At 44.0% G+C, this 22,893-nt stretch overlaps 1 protein-coding gene across 3 annotated transcripts in view; it reads right to left on the bottom strand.

The window, feature by feature from the left end:
• Positions 1 to 22,665, bottom strand: part of LOC147879875 (ATP synthase subunit B) — a 28,376-nt gene extending 5,711 nt beyond the window's left edge. The window contains exons 1-5 of one of the 3 annotated variants that reach the window (XM_087371954.1): positions 22,353 to 22,665; positions 22,104 to 22,172; positions 21,779 to 21,830; positions 12,563 to 12,717; positions 12,277 to 12,378 (exon numbers count right to left, since the gene is read on the bottom strand). In XM_087371954.1, the coding sequence (XP_087228080.1) occupies positions 12,277 to 12,378; positions 12,563 to 12,717; positions 21,779 to 21,830; positions 22,104 to 22,172; positions 22,353 to 22,472 (498 nt within the window). In that variant the 5' untranslated portion in view covers positions 22,473 to 22,665. The remainder of the gene's footprint in view (positions 1 to 12,276; positions 12,379 to 12,562; positions 12,718 to 21,778; positions 21,831 to 22,103; positions 22,173 to 22,352) is intronic. The other 2 variants (XM_087371955.1, XM_087371956.1) reach the window with 2 other exon arrangements.
• Positions 22,666 to 22,893: the final 228 nt, after the last annotated feature.

Genomic DNA, 22,893 nt, shown 5'->3' with positions numbered 1-22,893 from the left:
TTTTTTTAAATCAAAATCTGAGTTTTCAGTCGAGTGGTCTGTACAGCAGAGGCTGTCGTCTATTCATTTCTGTGTATAAGAAAAGGGGGAAATCCATCCGAAAAAAAAAACGGCAAAAATCTGACAAAAAATATATATATCCAGGGGGCGTCTCTTTCCTTTTATTTCATATATTTCCAGTTTTCAGTCTGCAGTAGTCGTCTGGTACAGAAAGGGATTTGAAGTGCCGTACTTTTGGAGTTTCCGCGGAAAAAAAAAAAAAAAAAATTTTCCCTTTCAACAAAATGGAAGCAGAAGGGCAGAGTTCAAGGGTGAATCCTAGTGAGTCTAGAGCTCAATCTACACAACAGATGTCACATCACGCAGCACCTACGTTGATTGGTAGGATTTCAATATTAGAGGATGCTTTACAGCAGATTATGAACCAGCAGCTTCAGGTGAATGCTGGTCAAAATGAGAGGAGAGGGTGCAAGCCTTGTCGGCTAGACCGTCTAGGATTGATAAGGGCAAAGCTCCAGCAGAGCCAGAGCCCAGTGTACATTCCTTAGAGCGCGCAAGGGTCAAAGTGCCTAATATCGCTAATTATAGACCGGAGAAGTACGCTGGTCGGATGACCGAGCGCAGCTCTGATATGTGATCGAGGTTTGGTTGCACAAGTGGGAAGAAGCCTTCGCCATTTGTGAGATTAGATCCGATCTAAAGAAAATCCGCGAGGCCACACACCTATTTATTGAGGCAGCGGACAGATGGTGGATAAAGCAACAGAAGGATCAAGTTGCTCCAACCACCTGGGAAGGGTTCAAAGCTGAATTCAAGAAACACTTTCTCCCACCTGATGAAGAATCCCGAGCTTGGGATGCTTATAGAAATCTTCGTCAGAGGAGCTTGTCAGTGGCAGAGTACACTGACAAATTTAGGGAATGTGTTATGAAAATAACAGACCCTCTCCCTATGTCGGTTCAGTTAAAAGACTATATCTATGGACTGAACGACAAAATAAAAATGGAAGTTCGGGCTAAATATGTGACTACACTAGATGAATCTATAGCAGTAGCCCTGAACTATGAGGATGCCAGAGGCAGATCTGGTGGATTTGTGCAAGCAGGGACTCAGTATGAGCACCCGAGGAAAGGGGGATTTCAGAGGAAATGGGTTTCAAAGACAAGTGTCTCGCAGCCAAGTGGCCAAACCAAGCAGGTGAAGCCGGTTGAGGGACCAACAAAAACAAGTACCACCGTTGGGGTGAAAAGGAAAATAACTCCAATGGCAGCCCGGGCTTGGTCAAAGTCCTCATTGACCCCTGAACAAAAAGAGAAAGCTAGGAAAGAAGGATTGTGCTTCGGCTGCCTTCAGCGACATCAGTGGAAGGATTGTCCACTGAATAAAGATCGTCACACGGCTAATATGATAATATCTGAATGCGACGTAGAAATGCAGGAGAGTCCCAGTGCGGAACATATGCAGATGCAACTGGCGGGACCTTCTCAGAGGTTAGTACCTTGTTTGTTATGTGTATCTGTTGCTAAGTTAGTGACGAGTGCACCTGATAACATCCTATCTAAGCCCGCAGCAACGGGGTATACAGCCTTCAATGATACGGAGTTAATTAAAATGAAAGGGCAAGTGGCCAGTCATGATGTCATTGTGTTGTTTGACTCAGCGTCAACTCACAATGTGATTAACTCCAAGCTCGTGAAGAGGCTGAAATTAAAGACAAGTCCATCTGACTATGCGTACACAGTCAGGATGGCAGACGGAAGTTCAACTGAAGTATGGGACCAAAGGGTTACCCAGTTGGAGCTTCGGATTCAGGACTATACTGAGAAGCTTGATTTTGAAATGACCAAGCTTGCTCATGCAGATATAGCCCTGGGAATGGCGTGGCATTCTAGTAAGAATCCAGCCATTGATTGGAAAAAGCACGTATATCAATTCAAGATGAATGATGTGCTTTATGTCTTACGAGGTGAAAAAGATATACCTCAGGGACCGTTGGTTTCCGTGATGGAAATCAGAAAGGCTCAAGTAGAGTTTTTATACCTTTGCACAGCATCGGTAGAGTCGGTGGATGATTCTTCGACTAGCACTAATGTTACGCAAAGTGGTGAGATGGCCAAGCTGGCTAATCTTATAACAGAGGAGTTCTCTGAATGCTTTAGGGATGAACTACCTTATGGGTTACCTCCAGAGCGGAAAGTTCAGCATAAGATTGAACTGATCCCGGGGGCAGAGCCTGTAAATAGACCTCCCTATAGAATGAGTTTTACTGAAGAAGCGGAGGTGCGTAGGCAACTGGAAGAATACCTCAAGTTGGGGCAGATTCAACCAAGTTTCTCACCTTTTGCTTCACCAGTGATATTAAAGAGGAAAAAGGATGATACGTTTCGCCTCTGTATAGATTACAGAGCATTGAATAATATCACTGTTAAGCACAGGTATCCGATGGCTCAGATTGATGATTTGCTAGATGCATTACATGGAGCCGTGATTTTCAGCAAGATAGATCTTAAGTGCGGCTATCATCAGATCCTGGATTAGAGCCGAGGATGTGCATAAAACCGCTTTTAGAAGCAGGTTTGGTCATTATGAGTTTTTGGTAATGCCCTTCGGACTTACCAATGCTCCAGCGACCTTCGTCATGCTTATGAATGATTTACTACGTCCGTATATCGGAAAGTTCGTAGTACATTTTATTGACGATATCTTGATATTCAGTAAAAGTGTTACTGAGCATTGTGAACACTTAAGGATAGTGTTCAGTACTTTGAGGAAAGCCAGTCTTTACGTGAACAAAAAGAAAACTATACTTTGTATGGTTAGGCTTGAGTATTTAGGGTTCATAATTACTCCACAGGGGGTAGAAATGGATCCGAAGAAAGTGGCTGCGATACTAACTTGGCCAATCCCTCAGAGTCTGACCGCGTTGCGATCATTCTTGGGATTTGTCCAGTTTTATAGAAGGCATATCAAAGGATATTCCGAAATAGTATCGCCATTGACTGATCTGACCTCAGATAAAGTACCTTTTATTTGGGGACAGAATCAACAAGAAAGTTTTAACACCATAAAACAAGCTGTGGTCTCAGGACCGGTGTTAAAAATAGTTGATCCCCAAAAACCGTTGTTCCTAGAAACCGATGCAAGTGGCATTGCGGTAGGAGCAGTCCTCCTTCAAGAGGGAAGGCCAGTAGCCTTTGAAAGCAAGAAGCTTTCTCCCTCTCAAAGGAATTGGCCAACTCATGAATTGGAGTTGTATGCTGTTATCCATGCTTTGAAAACATGGAGGCATTATCTGTATGGTTCAGAGTTTTATGTGGATGTGGATCATGATACTCTGAAACATTTCTGTAAACAGCCTGACTTGAGGGGCCGCCAAGCTAGGTGGGCAGAGCTCATGCAGGAGTTTAATCTAACGATTCGGTACCGAAGAGGAAAAGACAATAAGGTAGCTGATGCGTTGTCTCGCATTATGCACAACCTGAGTTTCACGGTATTAGAGAGTGCTCTAATGACCGAGATCAGAGAAACTCAGAAGGTGGACGAGTTTGTCCAGAGCTTATGGCCTAAGGCTCATGTGTTAAAACCCGGGGAAAGTGAAAAGGATGACCTGGCATCCAGAAAAGGCCAAACTTATGCAAGATATACCATAAGGGATGGTATGCTAGTTAGAAATGGCAAGGTTGTAGTACCTGGTCAGAATGATCTCAGGCAGAGAGTCATTCGACAATGCCATGATAGCTCGTGTGCGGGACATCCAGGAGTCGAGAAGACATATGATCTCGTGAAGCGAGATTTCTTTTGGCCAAAGATGAAAAAGCATATTCATGAATATGTGACACGGTGTTTCTCGTGTCAGGTAAGTAAGGCCGAGCGGGTGAAGCCACCCGGACTTTTACAGCCCTTGGAAATACCACTAAGTAAGTGGGAGAGCATTTCCATGGATTTTATTGTAGGACTACCTGCAACACAAGGAGGGTATAATTCTATCCTTGTGGTGGTTGATCGTCTAACCAAGATGGCTCACTTCATTCCGACTAGAGAGTCTATTAGTGCCCCGCAAGTAGCGGAGTTGTTTATTAGACATATATTTCGTCTGCATGGATTGCCTAGATCCATAGTGTCAGACAGAGATGTCAGGTTTACCGGTCATTTTTGGACAGCGGTATTTGAGACACTAAGGACTGAGTTGGGAATGAGTAGTGGGGATCATCCTGAGACGGATGGTCAGACGGAGAGAGTCAACCAGACTTTAGAGGATATGCTGAGAGCATATGTGTCATTGAGGCAACATACATGGGACAAGTGGTTGCCATTGTTGGAGTTTACCTACAATGATAGGAAACATTCATCTACTGGGTTCAGTCCGTTTGAACTGAACTATGGTTATAGACCAGCTAATCCAACTATAGTTGGAGTACCTCAGAAAGTGCCTAGTGCCGCGAACTTTGTAGTTCAGATGCGGGAGATGCTAGCACTTGCGAGAGCTAATATCCGCCAGGCTATGGATAGAGCCAAGGTGTATGCGGATGAAAATCGGTCTATAAGAGTATTTGAAGAAGGAGAAAAAGTTTTTCTCAGAATTCCTTCGCACTCGAAGTCGTTGACTTCAGGAGAGTGTGCTAAATTATCACCTCGATACTGTGGGCCGTGGTTAATTCTAAAGAGAATAGGCAGTGTAGCCTATAAATTAGAATTGCCACAGGGGTGTAAGGTGCACCCGGTTTTTCATGTTTCGCGCTTAAAGAAATTTTTGCATACAGGTGACTCACTAATCGAAGGTGTGGTTTTGTTTCAGGAGATAGAGGATATTGCAAGGCGCAAACCAACAAGAATCCTGGACCGAGGAACAATGCAGATACGAAATCGGAAGATACCCACGGTGTTGGTTGCATGGCATGGTCAGCCTCTATCGGAAGCTACCTGGGAATCCGTATACCAGTTGCGGAGAGCATTCCCAGATTTCATCATCGAGGACGCTGATGCTTGAAGAGGGAAGGAATGTTATGCTCTAGCCGAGATAGCATGACCTCGGATAGATCGGTGGGCATTTTCTCTAAGGTGACCAACTTTTGTAATAATTAATGTGCGTAATTAAATGGTCAAGAGAAGTAACTGCCAAGGTCCTAGGTGAGGGCGTAATGGCATTGACTAGATAGTTCTAATAGGGCTTGGGCCTAGGTGCATCTAAATGTGAGAATTGCCAAGGGGCAATTTGTTCTAAAGGAACTCCAAGAGAGGGGTGAAAAAGGATGCATCCTAAGTAAGGGCCTAAAATGTAGACATGTGGCCAGGAACTATCTAGGGAGATGTGGGTCTCAAGGATAAACATGAAGGAAATACGTAGTGATGTTTATGAAAAAAAAAGAATACGTATCATGCCCTTGAGAGTTGGCTGGGAGGATCGTAATACTGCCATCGCCCGTGAGTCTGTTGAGTCAGTGCATCGGTTCAGCATCAGTCAGGAACAGTAGAGAAATACAGGAGATAGGAGATAACGTTTGACAGTTTTGCTTGCAATTGAGTATGCCAAATATTCTAAACAAGCTGTTCTCATTCTGCAAGTGGACATTGCGAAAGCATTTGATACTGTCCATTGGGATTTTATTTCTCAGACTATGCATAAATTGGGATTTGGTCCTCGGTTGGTTCATGTTATTTATTGGTTGTATTCTCATGCCACTGCACAGTGTCTTCTTGACAGTGGGTTGTCAAGGACATGGACTATGACCCGCTCAGTGAGACAGGGATGCCCTCTTAGTGCGCTACTGTATGCCATTGCTACTCATCCGTTATTGTTGCATATGGACCATCTTGCAGATACTGGGCAGCTTCATGGCTTGCAAATTCCAGGTGCACAGCCGTTTCTCGCACATGCATATGCTGATGATTCATATTTTATGCCCAGGAATTCTCAACGTGACCTCTCTCATTTGATGCATACTTTGGATGATTTTGGCATAGCTGCTGGCCTGCATATCAACTTTCAGAAATCGAATCTTCTAGCTTTGAAAGAAGCTAATTAGCATGCACTTCTGTGGCCAAGCCACATTATTTCTTCCCATACCATTGTGAGGCATTTAGGGTATCCCATTGGCTGGAATATTACCCCTCAACAACAGCTTAAATGGGTGCTTCAAAAGATTAACAAGAAGCTGAATATTGGCACTTGTCAACTTGGCCTTTACATGTTCGACTTTAGATAGTGCAGTCTATCATTATGGCATATGTGCAATTTTATTTGCCTTTCTTCACTGGTCTTTTAAGCATTTGGCTTCCTATATGTCCCAGGCTATGGAGATATTTTGGAAAAGTAAATCTCACAAGAAGGCTTTGCGACTACTTCCCATGCAGTCTGTTTCTCCTAAGGCTCATGGGAGACTCAATATTCTTAATCTTTAGTTTCATATGTTGGCAAGAAAGAGCACTATGATTTCTGTTTTTTTTCAGCAAAAACAGCCATGGGCTATTATGTTAGCAGCTATGTGTGGACACGTGAAGTCTCATGCATATGGGCATTGGATTACAGATCACTGGGAAGCAGTAATGACTACATTTCAGGGGAAAATTCCTGGCTGTCCTGTTTCTACTGCTTTTATTCATGATTGGAAGAGAATTCTCTCTTACGCTAAATGGTCAGGTGCTTCCTCCCATCATGGTAATTCTCTTCGTTTGGAAAGTATCCATTGGAGCAAGGTATTTGATTCGCCACTTGCTTTACAGGCACCTATTAAAGCATATAATCTTATGAAATTGGGCATAAGATTTGTTGGAGATGTGGTGGATCAACATGGTTATGTGCTCTCATTTCCACAAGCTTGCAGGACATTCCCCTTGGGTCTGCATCATAGGCCCATTTGGAGGCTACTTACATCTATGTTGCAGCCTTTTGTTCCTGTTCCTCCGTTGTTTGTACAGGACAGATTATTGGACTGGAATCTGACTTCCTTGTCTCCTACTACCCGTTCACTTTCAATGCATAATTTGACATCCTCGATGGTCTACAGATTTCTTCTTCCACCGCCATGGATTGATAAGCATGTCAACACTCTTTGGAATTTGCATAGGCCTTTATCTTGGTGGCAATCAAAACTCAAGAAAATTTGGAAAGCTAAATTGCCATTGAAACAGAGGCTTTATGTATAGTGGGAGCTTTTTCCATTGGGGTGAAATTGGAAGCACGTCGTATTGCTTCCTCTTCCTGCCCCCGTTGCTCTCATCATCGAGAGATAGTTCCCCATTTGTTATGGTCTTGCCCGCACTCTCGGATATTGATCACTCATGTTTCTCATTTGCTGCGGCTTCGGCTTCCCTCTAACAGATTCGGAAAACTCTTCTGGATGTTTGGATGCTTCCCATCTCAGATGTCTCCATTCCTCCTTTTCTTTCACTGGACTCGTTTTTGGGTACTATGGACTATTTGGACACAGAGATGGCATTTTAGGATGGGACAACAATTCCCTCAGGCATATGCTTTCTTCAGAATGTCCCTCAAGCAATCTTTATATGATAATTATGCTGTGAGGGATTTGGATGCTACTAGCCTTGAAGTGTTTTCTCATTGTGTTTGAGTGCTTCCATTAGGCTCTCTTTTGGAGTCTAGTGTCATGTACATTGATTTTATGTTAATTTTTTTATAGTCACTGGTTTCACCAAAAAAAAAAAAGTGTGTGTGTATGTGAGAGAGAGAGAGAGAGTATCAACACGTAGTGAGACACAAGAAACAACCATTTATTGTGCGACATGAGCAGGAACTCTAGAGCATCCACTATAGTAGCTCTATATGAAATTCCTAGAGAAGAGATCAGCCTGCCCCATCCATGATCTCTTTTTTTAGATGGCCTATGCTGACATGCTGTATGATGTCCCCGACCAGGATTCCGTATCCTAATATCTGCATGCTCTTCACCACTGCACAACCTTTGGCGAATTCATGTTTGGTTATTACAGTTGTAGTGCCCATGATGCAGAATAGAGAAGATAGGGAACATCTAGTTACATTTTCCAAAATCCAAGTTGTGAAGTGCAAAGGAAACCAATTCCCTGTGGCAGAAGCATTCATGGCCCTCTAGTTGAAGCTTCGACGGTCCTTTGGTGGAAACACACTCCAAGGAAACCAAGTTCTTTTGGTGGAATCGTTGATGGCCCTCTCATGGACACACACTCAAAGTTCCTTTCTTCCCTAGAAACTGCAACTAAGCTAATGACACATTTCTAGCAAACAATACATGCCCACTCTATCTTTCAAACATCAGCTTGACTACATTGAGATCTTCAAGTAGCTTCCGAAGCCAAACACACTCCACTGTAGCTGTAAAAGCTGCTCTGTACTCAGCTTCACAGCTAGAAGTAGCGCCTGTACTCTGCTTCTTGCTGAACCAAGAAACACATGAAGTACCAAGCATAAAATAGTTGCCACTATGTGACACACGAGTGTCAGAATAACCAGCCCAATCACTATCGATGAATCCATGCATGACAAGTGAAGTATCGGCCCCATAAAGAAGGCCTAAATTCCGAGTGCCTTTAAGATATCTGAAAACACGCTTCACGGCATGCCAATGGTGCATAGATGAGCTGTGCATATATATGCTCAACTGTGAGACAGCATACTGTAGATCAAGTCTCGTATGGCATAGGTAAATCAAACAACCAACTGCCTGCTGATAGAGAGTGGCATCACATGTACCGCCGCCATCCTCAGAAAAGAAGTGAAAACCAATCTCTAATGGTGTGGATACTGGCTTGCAATCCTCAAACTGAAAACGCTGCAAAAGCTGTCCAATGTACTTGGATTGTAACATCAAAATGCCCCCCTCACTGCTAGAACATTGGATGCCCAGATAGTAGTGCAGAACACCAAGATCAGACATAGCAAATGTCTGCTACAAATCAATTTTAAAATCTGCAATTTGCTGAGCATGTGTCCCAGTCACAAGCATGTCATCCACATAAAGGACTAAAATCAGCAAATCTGTCCCACACTTGCGGATGTAAAGGGTATCCTCTGTAGGGCTATTCTGAAAGTCAGGTGTGAGCAAATGAGAATGAATTCTCGAATACCAAGACCGAGGTGCCTGCTTCAATCCATAGAGGTCCTCCTTCAAGCGGCATACCTTGTTTCACAACCTTCAACCTCAAAGCCAGGAGGTTGGGAAACATGGACCTCTTCTTGCAAATGCCCATGAAGGAAAGCTGTCTTAATATCAAGCTGATGTATCTAGATGCCAATGAAAGTGGGCAGCAAAGGCAATAACAATGCAAATAGTAGTAAGCAAAAGTCTCCTCGAAGTCAATGCCATGCTTCTGAGCATAGCCCTTAGCAACAAGACGGGCTTTGTAACGGTCCATTGAACCATTAGCTTTCCATTTGAATTTGTAAACCCACTCAGCTCCAATTGCATTCTTGCCATGAGGCAAATCACCCAACTCCCAAGTGTCATTATAATGGATAGAATCCAATTCAGCTTGCATGGCCTTCATCCAATAATCATTCTGAAAGGCATCTTGATGACATAAGGGCTCTTCATTGCATGCTGTAGCAACCAAAGCATAAGCAACAAAACTAGCATGCTCTTTCCGGACAACTGCTCTCGTACAAGCTAGCAGAGGAGTATCTTGTTTGCTGTCTTTTAATATGCCAAGGAGCCAACGGGTACCTTTTTGGGCTCCTGAATTTCTGCTCTTTCCTGGTCAAGAGCCGTGTGCAAATGATCCTGATCAATGATAGGCATATCAGGCTGAATTTCTGGCTGCACATGTGGCTGCAAATGACCAACAGATGGAGGAGGTACAACCTCAGATGGAACATCATCCTGAGCATCGGATGGAAACAAAGGCATCAAGCTGTCAAATATGTATGGGGCATCAACAACGGGCTGTTTTTGACAGTCCAGCAAAGGCATAGTGGAAGATTCATCAAACATAACATCCCGACTGACAAAACACTTGCCTGTGCGGGGCTGATATAGCTTATAGCCCCTGCTCTTTGAACTATACCCAAGAAAAATGAACTTGACAGCTTTATCATCCAACTTAGTGCGTTTTTGTGAAGGCACATGAGCATAAGCTAGGCATCCAAAAGTCCTCATGTGGGAAATGCAAGGCTTACAACCCATCCAAGCCTCATAAGATGTGATAGTCTGCAATGCCTTTGTAGGACATCTATTCAAGAGGTAATTTGCACATATGACCATATCCAACCACAACTTATTAGGCAAATGTTTGCCTTTCAACATGCATCTGACCATTTCCATCACTGATTTATTCTTCCGCTCAGCCACGGGATTCTGTTGAGGAGTATAAGGCACCGTGCATCGATGATTGATGCCATGGGAAGCCAAAAAAACAGCAAACTCCTTCGACATGTATCCACCCCCCCTATCTGTATTAAGGTGAGCAATGTGCAGCCCACTCTCATTCTCACCCAAAGCAATAAAGTGCTTGAAGCATGAAGAAACTCCAGATTTGGATTTCAATGCGAAAATCCAAGTGTACCTGGTGAAATCATCAATAAAAGTAACAAAGTAGTAGAACCCCCAAGAGTTGCAACCCTCATGGATCCACAAACATCACTATGAACCAGATAAAGCTTACATGAAGCACCAACTCTCCCATCCTTGGGAAACACAGAAAGGTGCATCTTACCAAGCAAGCATGGTTCACAAACATGTTTGATAGGCATATGCATTTTGGGAAGATCCACAACCATATCTTCCTTTTATAACTTCACCAGGGCTCCAAAATTGAGGTGGCCAAACCTCTCATGCCACAAATGAGTATCTGCCATGGTAGAATCAATAGTAGCAAAGGCATGTGCATCGGCAAGTGCAACATCATCATCCAAACATCTATCATAAGCATCAAGTCTATAAAGACCTCTAGACAATGTGCCAGTCAAAACCATGGTAAAGGCATGTGTAGCATCATACACTGCACACCTCACACCATCAAAAAGAACCTGAAATAGAAATGAGGTTATTACGAATGCCTGGAACATAAAGCACATGCTCTAGAGTGACAATACCACCAAAGACAGAAGTAAGAGCACTTGCCCAATACCTTTCACGGTATATGATGCATTTTTGACACATATGACACTGATCCTTGCCAATAAGAGGTCCTTGCTAAGGAGACAGGCAAAGGCCGAGAAGGCCAGGAGAGAGCAAGGACTTCCCCCAAGGGGTCAGCCACACACTGCTCATAAGCCTGAGTGGAAGAAAGCCTTGAAGGCAATAGAAGAGGAGTCCAGTAAGCAGCACAGAGAGGCACGACGGATCCAAACGGAGCAACATGGATCCTCGCATTTCGGATCTGAGGCCGAGATGCATGGGAGGCCGATTTTGTAAGTACTCTACTCAAAGTGTATTGTGTTTATTTGATTTATTAGTAGGTTGTTGCTTTGTTCTAATCCCCATGCAAATTGTGTCATCTTGCAGCTTGAAGTCATGGGCAGACCTCCTACTCCTGCCGAGAGTAGGTATCGTGGTCGACAGAATCGGGTAGAGACTTGGCAGTGCCTCTTTGAGGAGGGGAGGATTACCGAGGAGCAGTTTACTCGGGCTACCGAAATGTCCGTGGAGCAGGTATTTAAAAATAAATTTGTCAAAGCGTTCTCATACAAACCACAACAATGGGTGATCAACCTTAAGAATATTTAATGTAATAACAAGATTAAATATTCTTCATAGCACTAACCCTACTGCTACATAAAGCAATGAATGTAAGTTCACACTAACTTTTAGCACCAACTTTGGCTCTGCTATGGCTAGTCCTACAATCCTTGGAGTATGCTATATATCTAGCTTACAATTCATAGAGAAACTAAGAAGTTCAACACTCGCATCATCTTCGTATTTTCCCTAGTGAGATTCTTTACACACCAGTGTCATGCAGTGTCAAAGAAAATCTGTCCTACCCATCATCCTTGCACGTGAATAGAGCAAAGGATAGTTCTCAAACAACTCATCTTTTAGGAAAATATTTTTGTTGGAGAATATATTAACTATTGCACTTTGTAAATTCTTTTTCCCACATCAAACCACTTAACATCAAACAAAGACAAGAATGGGTAAGGTGCCATTGTCAACAAAGATGAGATCAATTTTGCTCTAAGTAAATTCTCATGAATCGAGGAATCTATTGGTTCTAAGCCCTCCACCTTGGTTTGTTGGCACCTATTTCTGGGATACTTTAGGCCGTTATGAAAAATGCACTCATGAAAAAACTGATGCCAAATTTCATATGAAGTGCTGAATTTTAAAATTATCAACTGCTGACCTGGTAAATGTAGCTCTCCACAAAGGCCAGCAGTGGAAGGTGCTTGAATATATCACGAGGGCTATGAACATCCATGTTGTGAAACATGAAATAAGATCTGCACTGGTTCATGACAATCATTTTAAATGTGAGTTGGGATGTGAGATAAGTTTCCAAAAATATCCACCTCTCCTCTTCTTACATTAATTGAAGTCAAACATGAAGTGGTACAGTTCCTCAGTTGTGTCACACCAGATTATAATTTCCAGCAAACCATGCAGGCATGCATCATGAAAAGTAAACTTACAAAATCTTCTAGCGTGGATTTTGCTCGTTCCATAGCTCTCAATGTTATCCATGGTATCTCAACATTTATTATTTTAGGTTTCTTACTTGGATGACAAATATCATCTTCTTTTATGCCCGTGATATCTGTGAGCCACTTGTTTTGATCAGATACACCTGTAACAAGAATAAATTTATGCATGGAAAAAGAAAATAGAAAAACCTGCTCGCCTGAGGTTAATCCGATTAGCATGAGAGACAAAGGCATACCTGATGCACTATAAATCAAAAAATACTTGATGGGAGCTGTGAAAAATCATCAGCATATGTGTAGATCTGTAGAGAAGATCTCTTTCAATTTTTACAGCACAAGGGAAAACCAGCATTCCAATATTGTTTGTTTGCCACTGTGATGGTGTGTGTGCTTAAATTTAAGGAGCAAGGAACTGTTAGTGAGATGTAATTTAAGCAATGAGATCCAAATCGGGCCAAGGATGGTGAAATAAACCATTAGGTCTAGATCTAAGGGAAAGCGGCAGTCCGTTCCTTACTCAACCAACCCAGTAGAGGCTTTTCAGTCCCAAGTGAATGGTCTCATTTGTAGTGATATAAATCGTGATCAGAATTGAAAGCAGCTCCTTAGAATGACAATGAGTATCCTTCATAAGTCAACTAAGCAGATAGGAACTTCTAATTACTCAGTTTGGTATTTATTTTCAAAAAGGCTACGAGCATACATAACACAGTAATCTAGTGGACAAAGATGAGAAACTACCAATAGAAAGCGCAGAACGCTACAAAGGAATGGTGCAAGAGGTGCACAAAGGCACTAACAATACTCACCATGACAATATTAGTCCATATCTAAAAACCTTGCAAGAAAGTTGGAAAGTTTTGCAAGATGTAGAGAGTGAGGCCCTTGTACTACAGGCTTGTTTATCAGCTCGAAGACAAGATTAAAAGACTCCTATCACTCTACATTTGATAAAAATCAGAGAGTTAAATTATTTGCTCAGGGGAAGAGACCTGATACTGAACTTGTGCCAAATGCTTGTGAGAAGGATATCAGCAACAAAAAGATGGCCATCTTATCAAGTCTCCATATACAGGGCCTGATACCATGTTAGAAATCGACCAACAGAGGGTACACACAGCGGAAGACTGATAGAATAACCCAGGAGCTCACACAGTGTGGTGTGGGGTGTGGAATCACAAACTTCTTCAACTTATGTGCATAGAATAGATGTGCAGACTCTAGAAAAGAAAGAAGGAAAGATATATTGACGTCCACGGGAGACCTCACGGGCCTATGGGACAAAGTGCACAGGAAAGCGAACTGATACAAGCCTCAGTGGGCTGAAGCAAAGGGTACGCTAGGACCCTTGCTGAGTACTAGTCTATGCTAGCAGAATCATAATCATCATCATAATCATAGACAAAAAAAAGTCAACTACGGCTGTAGAGTGGGCCATATCAATCAATCTATCCACGCGTTGGGATGAAACCGAAGCCTGGTACAGTGATGGCTCTCTGGTGGGCTGCGAAGATGTCTCGTATTTGCGTCTGTCGACCTGTCTCGCGCTGCGGTGGGGGACACAGTCTCCTCGCTCTCTGGACTCTCTCGACTATGTCTAGAGTGACCCCTCGTGTCTGTCGGTCTCCCCTGAGGAAAGCTGTGATAGGTGGGACCTCAATAGAGTGTACTTTGGGGGCTCTCTGTCCCACATGTGACCTCTGCGCCCCTCTCCCGGTGATACTGTGCCGGCTGCTCATCCAGACTGTTTTCATATCGGCTAGCTCCTCTTCCTCCACTCCACTATGTCCGGGGGCTGACTCAAATGTATAGAAGTCTGTGACGTGCCGCTGTGCCCGGTCACCCAAAATAATATATTTCCGTCCAAAGCTATGGACACAATACAAAAGAGATCAATCCAAAGTCCCACCAATGGTGTGGTCCTCTAATCTTACCACAAGGTCCTTCTCCTATCTGCCACTTATCTCTAGACTCGAGCCTGAGTGCTCCACCTCGAGCGTCTGTAGACTTTCCGTCTAGAATGATCTTCTCAACCTTACTGCCTTGAGTGTCAGCCTAGGTAGGCAGCCCTCTGTGAGCTAAGTCTGCAGCTCCTCAGCCCAGTTCACCTCCTGGTCATAGGCCCAACTGGTGCTGCTCTGCTGCTCCTTCCTGCTCCCTGAAGTGCTGCTCTAGAAGATGAAATATGAGGGCACAAAGGCCCTCCTTATATAGGGCATAAGGCCCTCCAGAACCAACCAACCAGCCAGCCCTAATTGGGCCGACTGGCTGGTCTGTAGCAGCCCTAACCAACCGACCAAATGGTTGGCTGGTTGGCTGCCTATCCAGCCCTATTTAGGGCCCTCTGCTGGCCCTTTGTTCCATGCAGGGCCCAGCCCCTTTGGACTGCTTGCCCCGCCACCTGCCAGCCCTGTTTGCAGGCCATAGACCTGCCCAATACCTGCTGCAACAGTGTGACTCCATGCTGCTACTGATCCGCCTCTGCTCAGCCCTTGTCCGGACCCTGGCGCACTCTGCACACCTTCCGTACACTGCCATGCAGCAGCCCGTACTGATCCGTACAGTGTCTATACTCTTGCTGATGTCATCCGCCATGCGTCGCCATGTCCAGGGCCTGTTTGCAGGCCATGACCCTGCCCACTACCCTCGCCACTTGGCCCGCCATGCAGGCGCCTTTGTTGTGCCATCTATTGCCCTCTCTCTCTGGGCATACCTCGCCCTAGGTCTCCCTCCCCCATCCTCTCCTCATTTGGGGGCTTACAGATGGGGAGGTGACCTTTCCAACAGATTACCAGTTCATTTTAGGGTTTTTGGTCCAGTTTCAATATCAAGACAGCAAAGCTGCTGGTATATTGGTTTTGGAAAGGTCACCTCCCCATCTATAAGCCCCCAAATGAGGAGGGAGGGAGACCTAGGGCAAGACCTGCCACTTGGGCATCTGCCCACAGAAAAGAGAGAGAGGGGGCTGCCACATGGGCAACACCTCACAGCAAACACAAGGAGAGATGCTTGGCTGTCTGGGCAGATCTGCAAGGAGCAAATGATATCAGCAGCAGTACGGCTAGCCACGTCACCAGTACGGAATGGTACGGGACTGTGGAGCGGCATGTACGGAGCTGATGGAGCTGATCCAAGGCTTGGACATGGCCAAGCATGTGACGGAATGAACAGAGGATGGAGGCGCCAACAAAGGGGCAGGTATTGCCTTGTACCCCATTGGAGCAGGCAATGGGCCTGCAAAGAGGCGATTGGGTCGGCGGCCACATTGAAGGGGCTTGGGATGGAGCGCCCATGGAGGGGAGTACTGGTGGGTCAGCCAGTAGGACCCTCATGGGTCGGTTTTTGAGGCTGCAAGTTGGCCAAACAGGGGGCTGCTAGTCCGCCCATATGGGGCATCCCTTGCCCTATAAAAGGGAGGCCTTTGGGCCTCATAATGTATCCACCAGGGCAGCCTTCAGGGAGCAGATTTGGAACAGAGGAGGACCTGACTTGGGGCCTACATCCAGCAAGACCAAGGGAGACTGTGTACTGCACACAAAGCTTGAAGAAGGGCTGCACACCTAGGCTGACACTTAGGGCAGCAAGACGCGGGGGATCAATCACGGAGACTAAGAACTACATACGCTCATCAAGGAGCACGCGAACTCAAGGATCTAGGAGTGTCTTGGAGGTAGTAAGACAGCATATTTTGGTGAGGACAAAGGACCACGGTTTGGTGGGACTTTGGCCCTTCGTTGTATTGTGTCCATTGGACGAAAATATTTTGTTGGCCCTATATCTCTTTTGAGCATCTGATCTGCACATATATGTGAAGCACATTGTGATTCCACCCACACCACCACTGTGTGAGCTCCTCGGCTATTCTTTGTCTTCCGCTCTACATACACTCTGTTTAATTGATTCGTAACATGGTATCAGAGCCTAAGTAGGAGCCTCACAAATGTGGGAGCTTTAAGGAAAGGACCTTGCTCAAGGACGAACTTGGATTCAACGCTCTAAGAATCGACTTCCTCGACTAGAGGATTGTGCCCTTGCGAGAAGGAGGGCTACTCAGGTTCAGTTAGGTGTGTAAAGAGTTCTTGTCTACAGACGATGATGTTAGTTAGTCGGATTTGTTGTGTGGTATGGTAGTAGAGATGTCGATTTCAAAAGAAGAAGCCTCTCCAGCCACTGCACTTCCTTCCTCCTCCATTCGAGTTCCTTCTTTGACTATCCCTAACTTTGACGAGTTGGGGAAACTAAATGGGACCAATTATCCTATCTAGAAGGTGAAGATCCAGAGTCATTAGTGGCTCAAAAATTGTGGAAGCTGACAACCGGAACAGAGGCAAAGCTGGAGGATGTGTTGGACAACAAGGCAAGCATACTTGCACCCGTAGATGAAGATGAACTCAAAGCATGGGAGGATAGAGATGCCCAAGCCTTGGCCTTGATCATAGGGACAACGGCGGACTCAGTAATTCCTAATATCTAGATGACCGACATGTCAATAAAGACGTGGGCCATTCTGCAAGACCTGTACAAGACAGATAATACATACCAGATCTTGACTCTTCAACATCAACTCTACAACATAGATATGGATGAGGGAGATTCGGATCATGACCACTTGACGAAACTCAAGGTGGTGAGAGATCAACTAGCATCGGTTGGTTAGAAGGTAGACTCAAGCCAATACTAACATGAGGGTGGATTCCATGGAATAGGGTTTCAAGTTCATATGGATGTTGTGATTCAAAAGGGGGCATTAGAGGACTACACACATCATTGGTATGTGCCTCCATGAGGTGCATAGCTTTCAGAGCAAGCACACTAGCAAAACGGCGGTCTCGTATGTACTTTGTCAAATTAATTTGAGCCTTCGTAACTTCTTGTGGGGAGAATCTGCACTTCATGTCTCTCCAGAAATGCGAGATTGGAAGACATGCCTTCTGGAAAACAGAAGGGGAAGTGTGGGTGCTTCTTCATATCTCAAAAGCAGACTGTTGAAAGGCGATTATGGACAGAGTGTACTGAAGCCAAAAGATTACTTGCTCAAGAACTCTGTGAGAGTTTATGGTCCAAGTTATATGGATATATTCTTGGGATTTCAATTCTCGAGATAGTTCTGTTGTGACAGACCTTGTTAGGGGGAGGACAGGTTGAACAGACCCTAAGAGCATCGTGCTTGGAAGACTCCAGGTTGTTCACTCATTATGAGGAGGACATCTGGAAGATTATGACATCTGGATTGTTTGAGCTCGAAGCCAGGGATGTGACTCAAGGTGGTGGTGCCATCTGGTACTACCTTGGATCTTTATACGGCCTAGCTATCAGTTTACAAGTAAATGTTTAGAAGTCGAAGCTTCTCCCTCTCTATGAGAAAGCCTGGCATCACATCTTATGGCCAGGGGATATAGTTTTACCCACACAACTTGCACACCACCTTAGCTACCCCATTGGGATGGACAGTCATTCATCGCCCTCAGATGGACTGGGTCCTTGAGATGCTTAAAAAGAAGCTGGAATACTGAAAACTGGCTACTTTGCCATTGCCTTTCGATGTCCATTATTGCATTGTTCAATCCATACTAGTTGCTTGTATCCAATTCTATTTGCCATTGATGATCTTTGACATTGCTTCTTTTATATCTAATATCATGGAGATTTTCTAGCAGTCCCGCAGTCACCACAAAGCCCTCAAACTGCTTTCAATGGATCATCTTTGCTCACCTGAAATGCATGGGGGACTGAATATCTTAAATATTCATAAGCATATTCTTGCACACAAAGGGAAAATGATGCTACAATTCATGCAAAGTGATCAGCTGTGAATTTCCACTGCTTTTGGCTGCTAGCACCCTACACAATGGGACTTTCTATTGGGCCATATTGATGGCAAAGTAATAGAATACCCATTTGGCTCGTGTTTGATTTATAATCGGAAGCACATACTTTCCCACCTTAAATGGAATGGCAAGGATACTCTTGCAAGAAACTCCTTGCAAGCTAAGAGCCTTCATCGGTCAAAGGTCTTCGTGCCCGCTTTGCCTTTGCTGGAACCTCGCCGTTCTTACTTTGTTTGTTTCATATGTGGATGATGTGCTTAATGCTGCTAGTATGGTCATCTTTTTTCCTGAAGCACTCAGACAGCATGCTTTGGGACTGAGTACATAGATTTCACCGTGTGCGTGTGCGTGTGTGGCCACATGTTTGTTTGCAAGAACACAACCAGTACTCCTATACGGGCCACAAAAGTTTTTTTGTAGGTTTTCATATATTCTATGCTGGACATTCTTCCTTTCCGAGTGTTGCCATGCTTATTCATTGTGATTTGCAGCTAGAGTTAGAATATAATGATCCACGTGGACATTTCATTATTGTCAGATGCACTATAAATGGACATACTTTTCAATTGGCTTCAGTCTATGCCTCCCACATATCTCTTGCTCATACTAAAATGTGACATCATTTGGCTGACTATCTCGGGTGCGGGAATGCCTTCATCCGTGGAGATTTTAACAATTCCCCTGCCACTATTGACAATACCACTCATCGCTCTCATATGCTGCAACGAGGACAAGATGCCTAGACCCATATGGCCGATACTTTGCATGCTTGTGACTTATGGCGACATCTTATGCCTAATATTGATGGGTATACATTTCATCATAATGCATTCACCCAGAATTGGGCTTGCTTGGATTGTGGTATATGCTTCATGCAAGGCTTTACTTGCGATCTTTTCACTTTCCAGTATTTATGACCTCGTGCTTTGGTTTGCCAGTGAATGATGTGCCATTGCCCTTCAAAAGGTTCTTATTGGTGAATAATTCCTTTTTGCAGCACTACCCCTTTCTAGTCATTGTTAAGGGTCTCATTACCAAGCTCACCTTGCATTCCTTGGTAAATGTGAATTGGGCATGGAACTGGTTTTCTTCAGGTATGCAGATTTTGGTTAAAGAATATGACAAACGCTATCTGAGTGATTTCGGCCGAAAAGTGGCTGAAGCAAAGGTTCAGATTCAGCGTTTCACTGCTGTTGCACAGCAACATCAAGTGTCTTCCAATGAGCAAGCTGATAATGGCAGCTTCACTCTCGCCAAAAAGCCATGCAGGCTACGGGCTGTTCTTCAAAGGCTACTTTCAAAATCCTGCATACCTCTCACAGGATGCATTCTCTGCATCGAGTATTGTGCCCACATGGCCATGTCCATCTAATTCTCTTTTGCGAGGAGGTGGATTCGTTAGAGTTGCCATTCACAGATAAAGAGTCAAAAGGAGCATTGGCTATATTAGTACCTTCTAAATCCCCAGGTTGGGATGGCCTCAGTGGAAATTTTTTGCTGAATTCTGGGATCAACTAAGCCCTTCTTTTGTACATTATCAATGAGGACCTCTTGTTGGAAGAAAGGCTTGCTGCGTTTGGTTCCCAAGAAGCCTTAATGTAAGCATTTGTCGGATTGGAGGCCAATCACCTTGATGCCATACAAGATCATCTCTAAAATGTTGGTATTTACATATTTCACAGATCTTATATAAAGGCCTGCACTCTGAGTACTATGGATTTGTACCTTGCAGGCAAATCATGGATAATATTGCAAATGCCTACGTTGGTATTGAATATGCCAAATACATGCATAGGGATGTTTTGATCATGCGGATAGATATTGACAAAGCATTTGATACAATCAGATGGGACTTCATTGCAAATGTCATGCAACGGTTGGGTTTCGGACTTAAAATGCATAAGGTGGTTTACTGGCCTTATGACGGTGGCACGGCATCTTGTCTCTTATCTAATGCTCTCTCTTCTTCATGGTCATTAGGATGCTCGGCTTGTTCGGCTGTCCTCTCAGTGCTTTGCTTTTTGCCATTGCCACGCATCCGCTCTTAATGCATATGGATGATTTGGTTTCACACCAGCATTTGCATGGCATTGATTTTCCTGGAGGTGCTCCTTTTGTTAGTCAAGCCTATGAAGTATTAGATAGAAAATTACAAATATGAGCTCCTAACAAAGGAGTCAAGGAGCCAAAGAAACTCAAAATCTCAACAAGAACTAGAGCGAGGCACAAGAAAAGTATGTAAAGGAACAACTTTACCAGTATCAAAATGAAGACGTTTGCTCCCCTTACGATTCTTGCGAATGATAGCTGGTATTCTAAATTTTTTGAAGCAGGAGATCAAATGCCGACTTCATAAGGGGGTGAAAGCTCTAAATCAAAAGAAGTATCAAAAGTGGCATCTTGTACTGAGAGACAATCGCCATCAACATTCTTTGGGTCAATCACAGGAACATGAGAAGTGGGGCAACAGCATCCAATGACATACTCACCCTCAATCCCAGCAACTGACTCAGTTGCAGTAACATCTGTCACAATAATATAATCATGCCCTTGCATGACAGTGGCATCTTCCAAGGGAGCCTCCATGACTGTATCCGGGCGATGAGAAGTATAGGGATCATTCAAGCAGATAATGGCATGGCAGGACTGGCTTTGCATCACCATTTGTACACCAAATGCAGACCCCCCTGGGCTTCAGACGAGGTCATTGCTCCTTTGCACACTGTACCAACGGTTGTGAACCATTTGATTGAACACGGTAACGCAATTTGGGCATGCGATACAGCTTTAACCATGATGACTACTACTTTTGAAAGAACGAAACTTCGTACATTTACCTCAGAAGAACAAACTCCCTGAGAAACAGTTATTTATTGGCGTCTTGGCACACATGCAGTTCCTGTGATTTACGGTGCACTCGACAGGAAACTTTAGATTAGGTCGTATATTTCCAGGATTCTCTTGTAGCTTAAGTTTCGTAAGGAATAAATAGTTCAAGACATTAGGTATTGCAGGGTCATAGCTGTTCAAACCTTATTGCCATACAACTTCTGCCTCTTTTCGGTTTCCTGTGACTAGGAAAACCCAACTAGAACTGCAGACAGTTAATGCATGGGTTCAAACATTAATTCAAGTACTTCACAACGTTAACCGAAACTCGTGAACGATAGTCATGGCATCAAGGATTAAAACTTCAATCAAGCTGCACATTCTTGTGCTTTTCGCCTGCAGTGTCCAATTTACAACGTTAACCCAAACTCGTGAACGATAGTCATGGCATCAAGCATTGAAACTTCAATCAAGCTGCACATTCTTGTGCTTTTAGCCTGCAGTGTCCAATGTACAATGAAATCCTGTCAGGGCAAGCCGCACGAACCTTGTTTGTTCGTTGCAAATAAGTCTTGTACAAAAGTAGGGGAGCTGGAAATCTGCAGAAAAAGTGTCACGTTTAAATCTAAAATATTCATATAGTACAACCGGGGGAAGATTTTTGAGCATTTCTCCCCGTGCTTAGAATTACGCAAGGCTATGCGACCCACCACTAAATCACCTCAGTTGCAAATGACACGTTAAAAAATGTGTCAACAAAATATAATTATTGATCTTGTATGGGGAGGAGGTTCACTCGATTCATATGAGAGGAAAAAAGGAAAAGGCCTATAGGTCCGTACACCAATTCTATCGAAGTTAGAAGTCTCAACCTGTTGCAGTCGATCGGTGAGGAATCGACAGTTGATAGCTAGCTCTTCTGCATCCTTGCAAGCACGTACCTAGAAGCAAATTTTGTACAACACAATAGTAATTGGCGGGAAACAGCCGCCAAAGGAACTACTACAACGAGATAAGCATGCGATTGAATCTTCAGAACCTCTATGATACAATGATTGTTTCCTTGGGTTAGCAAGTGTCTGTCGCTTAATCAAAAGGGGTGGGGTGGTTATGAATCATACAAGGGATATAAGGAATTCAGCTAAAAAATGATCGTTTGAAGCATTTTCGGAACGCAGAGAATGGGTGTGCAGCAGAAGCAGAGTGGATTGCACGGCAGCGAGGCGCTGCAACTCTTCCATGAAGCACAGCACCGGCTGTAACAAATGCAACTTCCCTTTGTGTTTGCGATTTTGGCTGCGGCTACAGTGCCTCTTTACTGCCTGCAGTGCTCTCCTGACACTTTTTATTAGGCAGCCCTATATTTAATCATTCATAAGGCGTGCTCAAGATGAAAAAAGTAAACACAAAAAAATCCACTAGAAATGGTGTGGAGGAAGGAAATAAAGCGGAGAGAGGGAGGGGGAGGAGGGGTTGTGGCGAGGGAGGGAGAAAAGGTGGAGATCGTGTGTAAGAAGACTTGACTAAATAAAGAAGGGGAGAGAGAAAGAGATATATATAGAGAGAGAGAGAGAGTCAACCACTTTAAGGTCTTCGTCCCAGTCCATTGGACAATATGTCGACTCTTCCTCACTAGGATAAATGCATTTCCAAAAAAATTTA

This window comes from Dipteris shenzhenensis, chromosome 33, assembly GCF_047967505.1.
Source record: "Dipteris shenzhenensis isolate YYH24624 ecotype China chromosome 33, Dip_SZ_1.0, whole genome shotgun sequence".
In the NCBI taxonomy this organism is placed as follows: Eukaryota; Viridiplantae; Streptophyta; class Polypodiopsida; order Gleicheniales; family Dipteridaceae; genus Dipteris; species Dipteris shenzhenensis.
The sequence above is the reverse complement of the archived record's forward strand: the minus strand, read 5'-3'. Positions and strand labels throughout refer to the sequence as shown.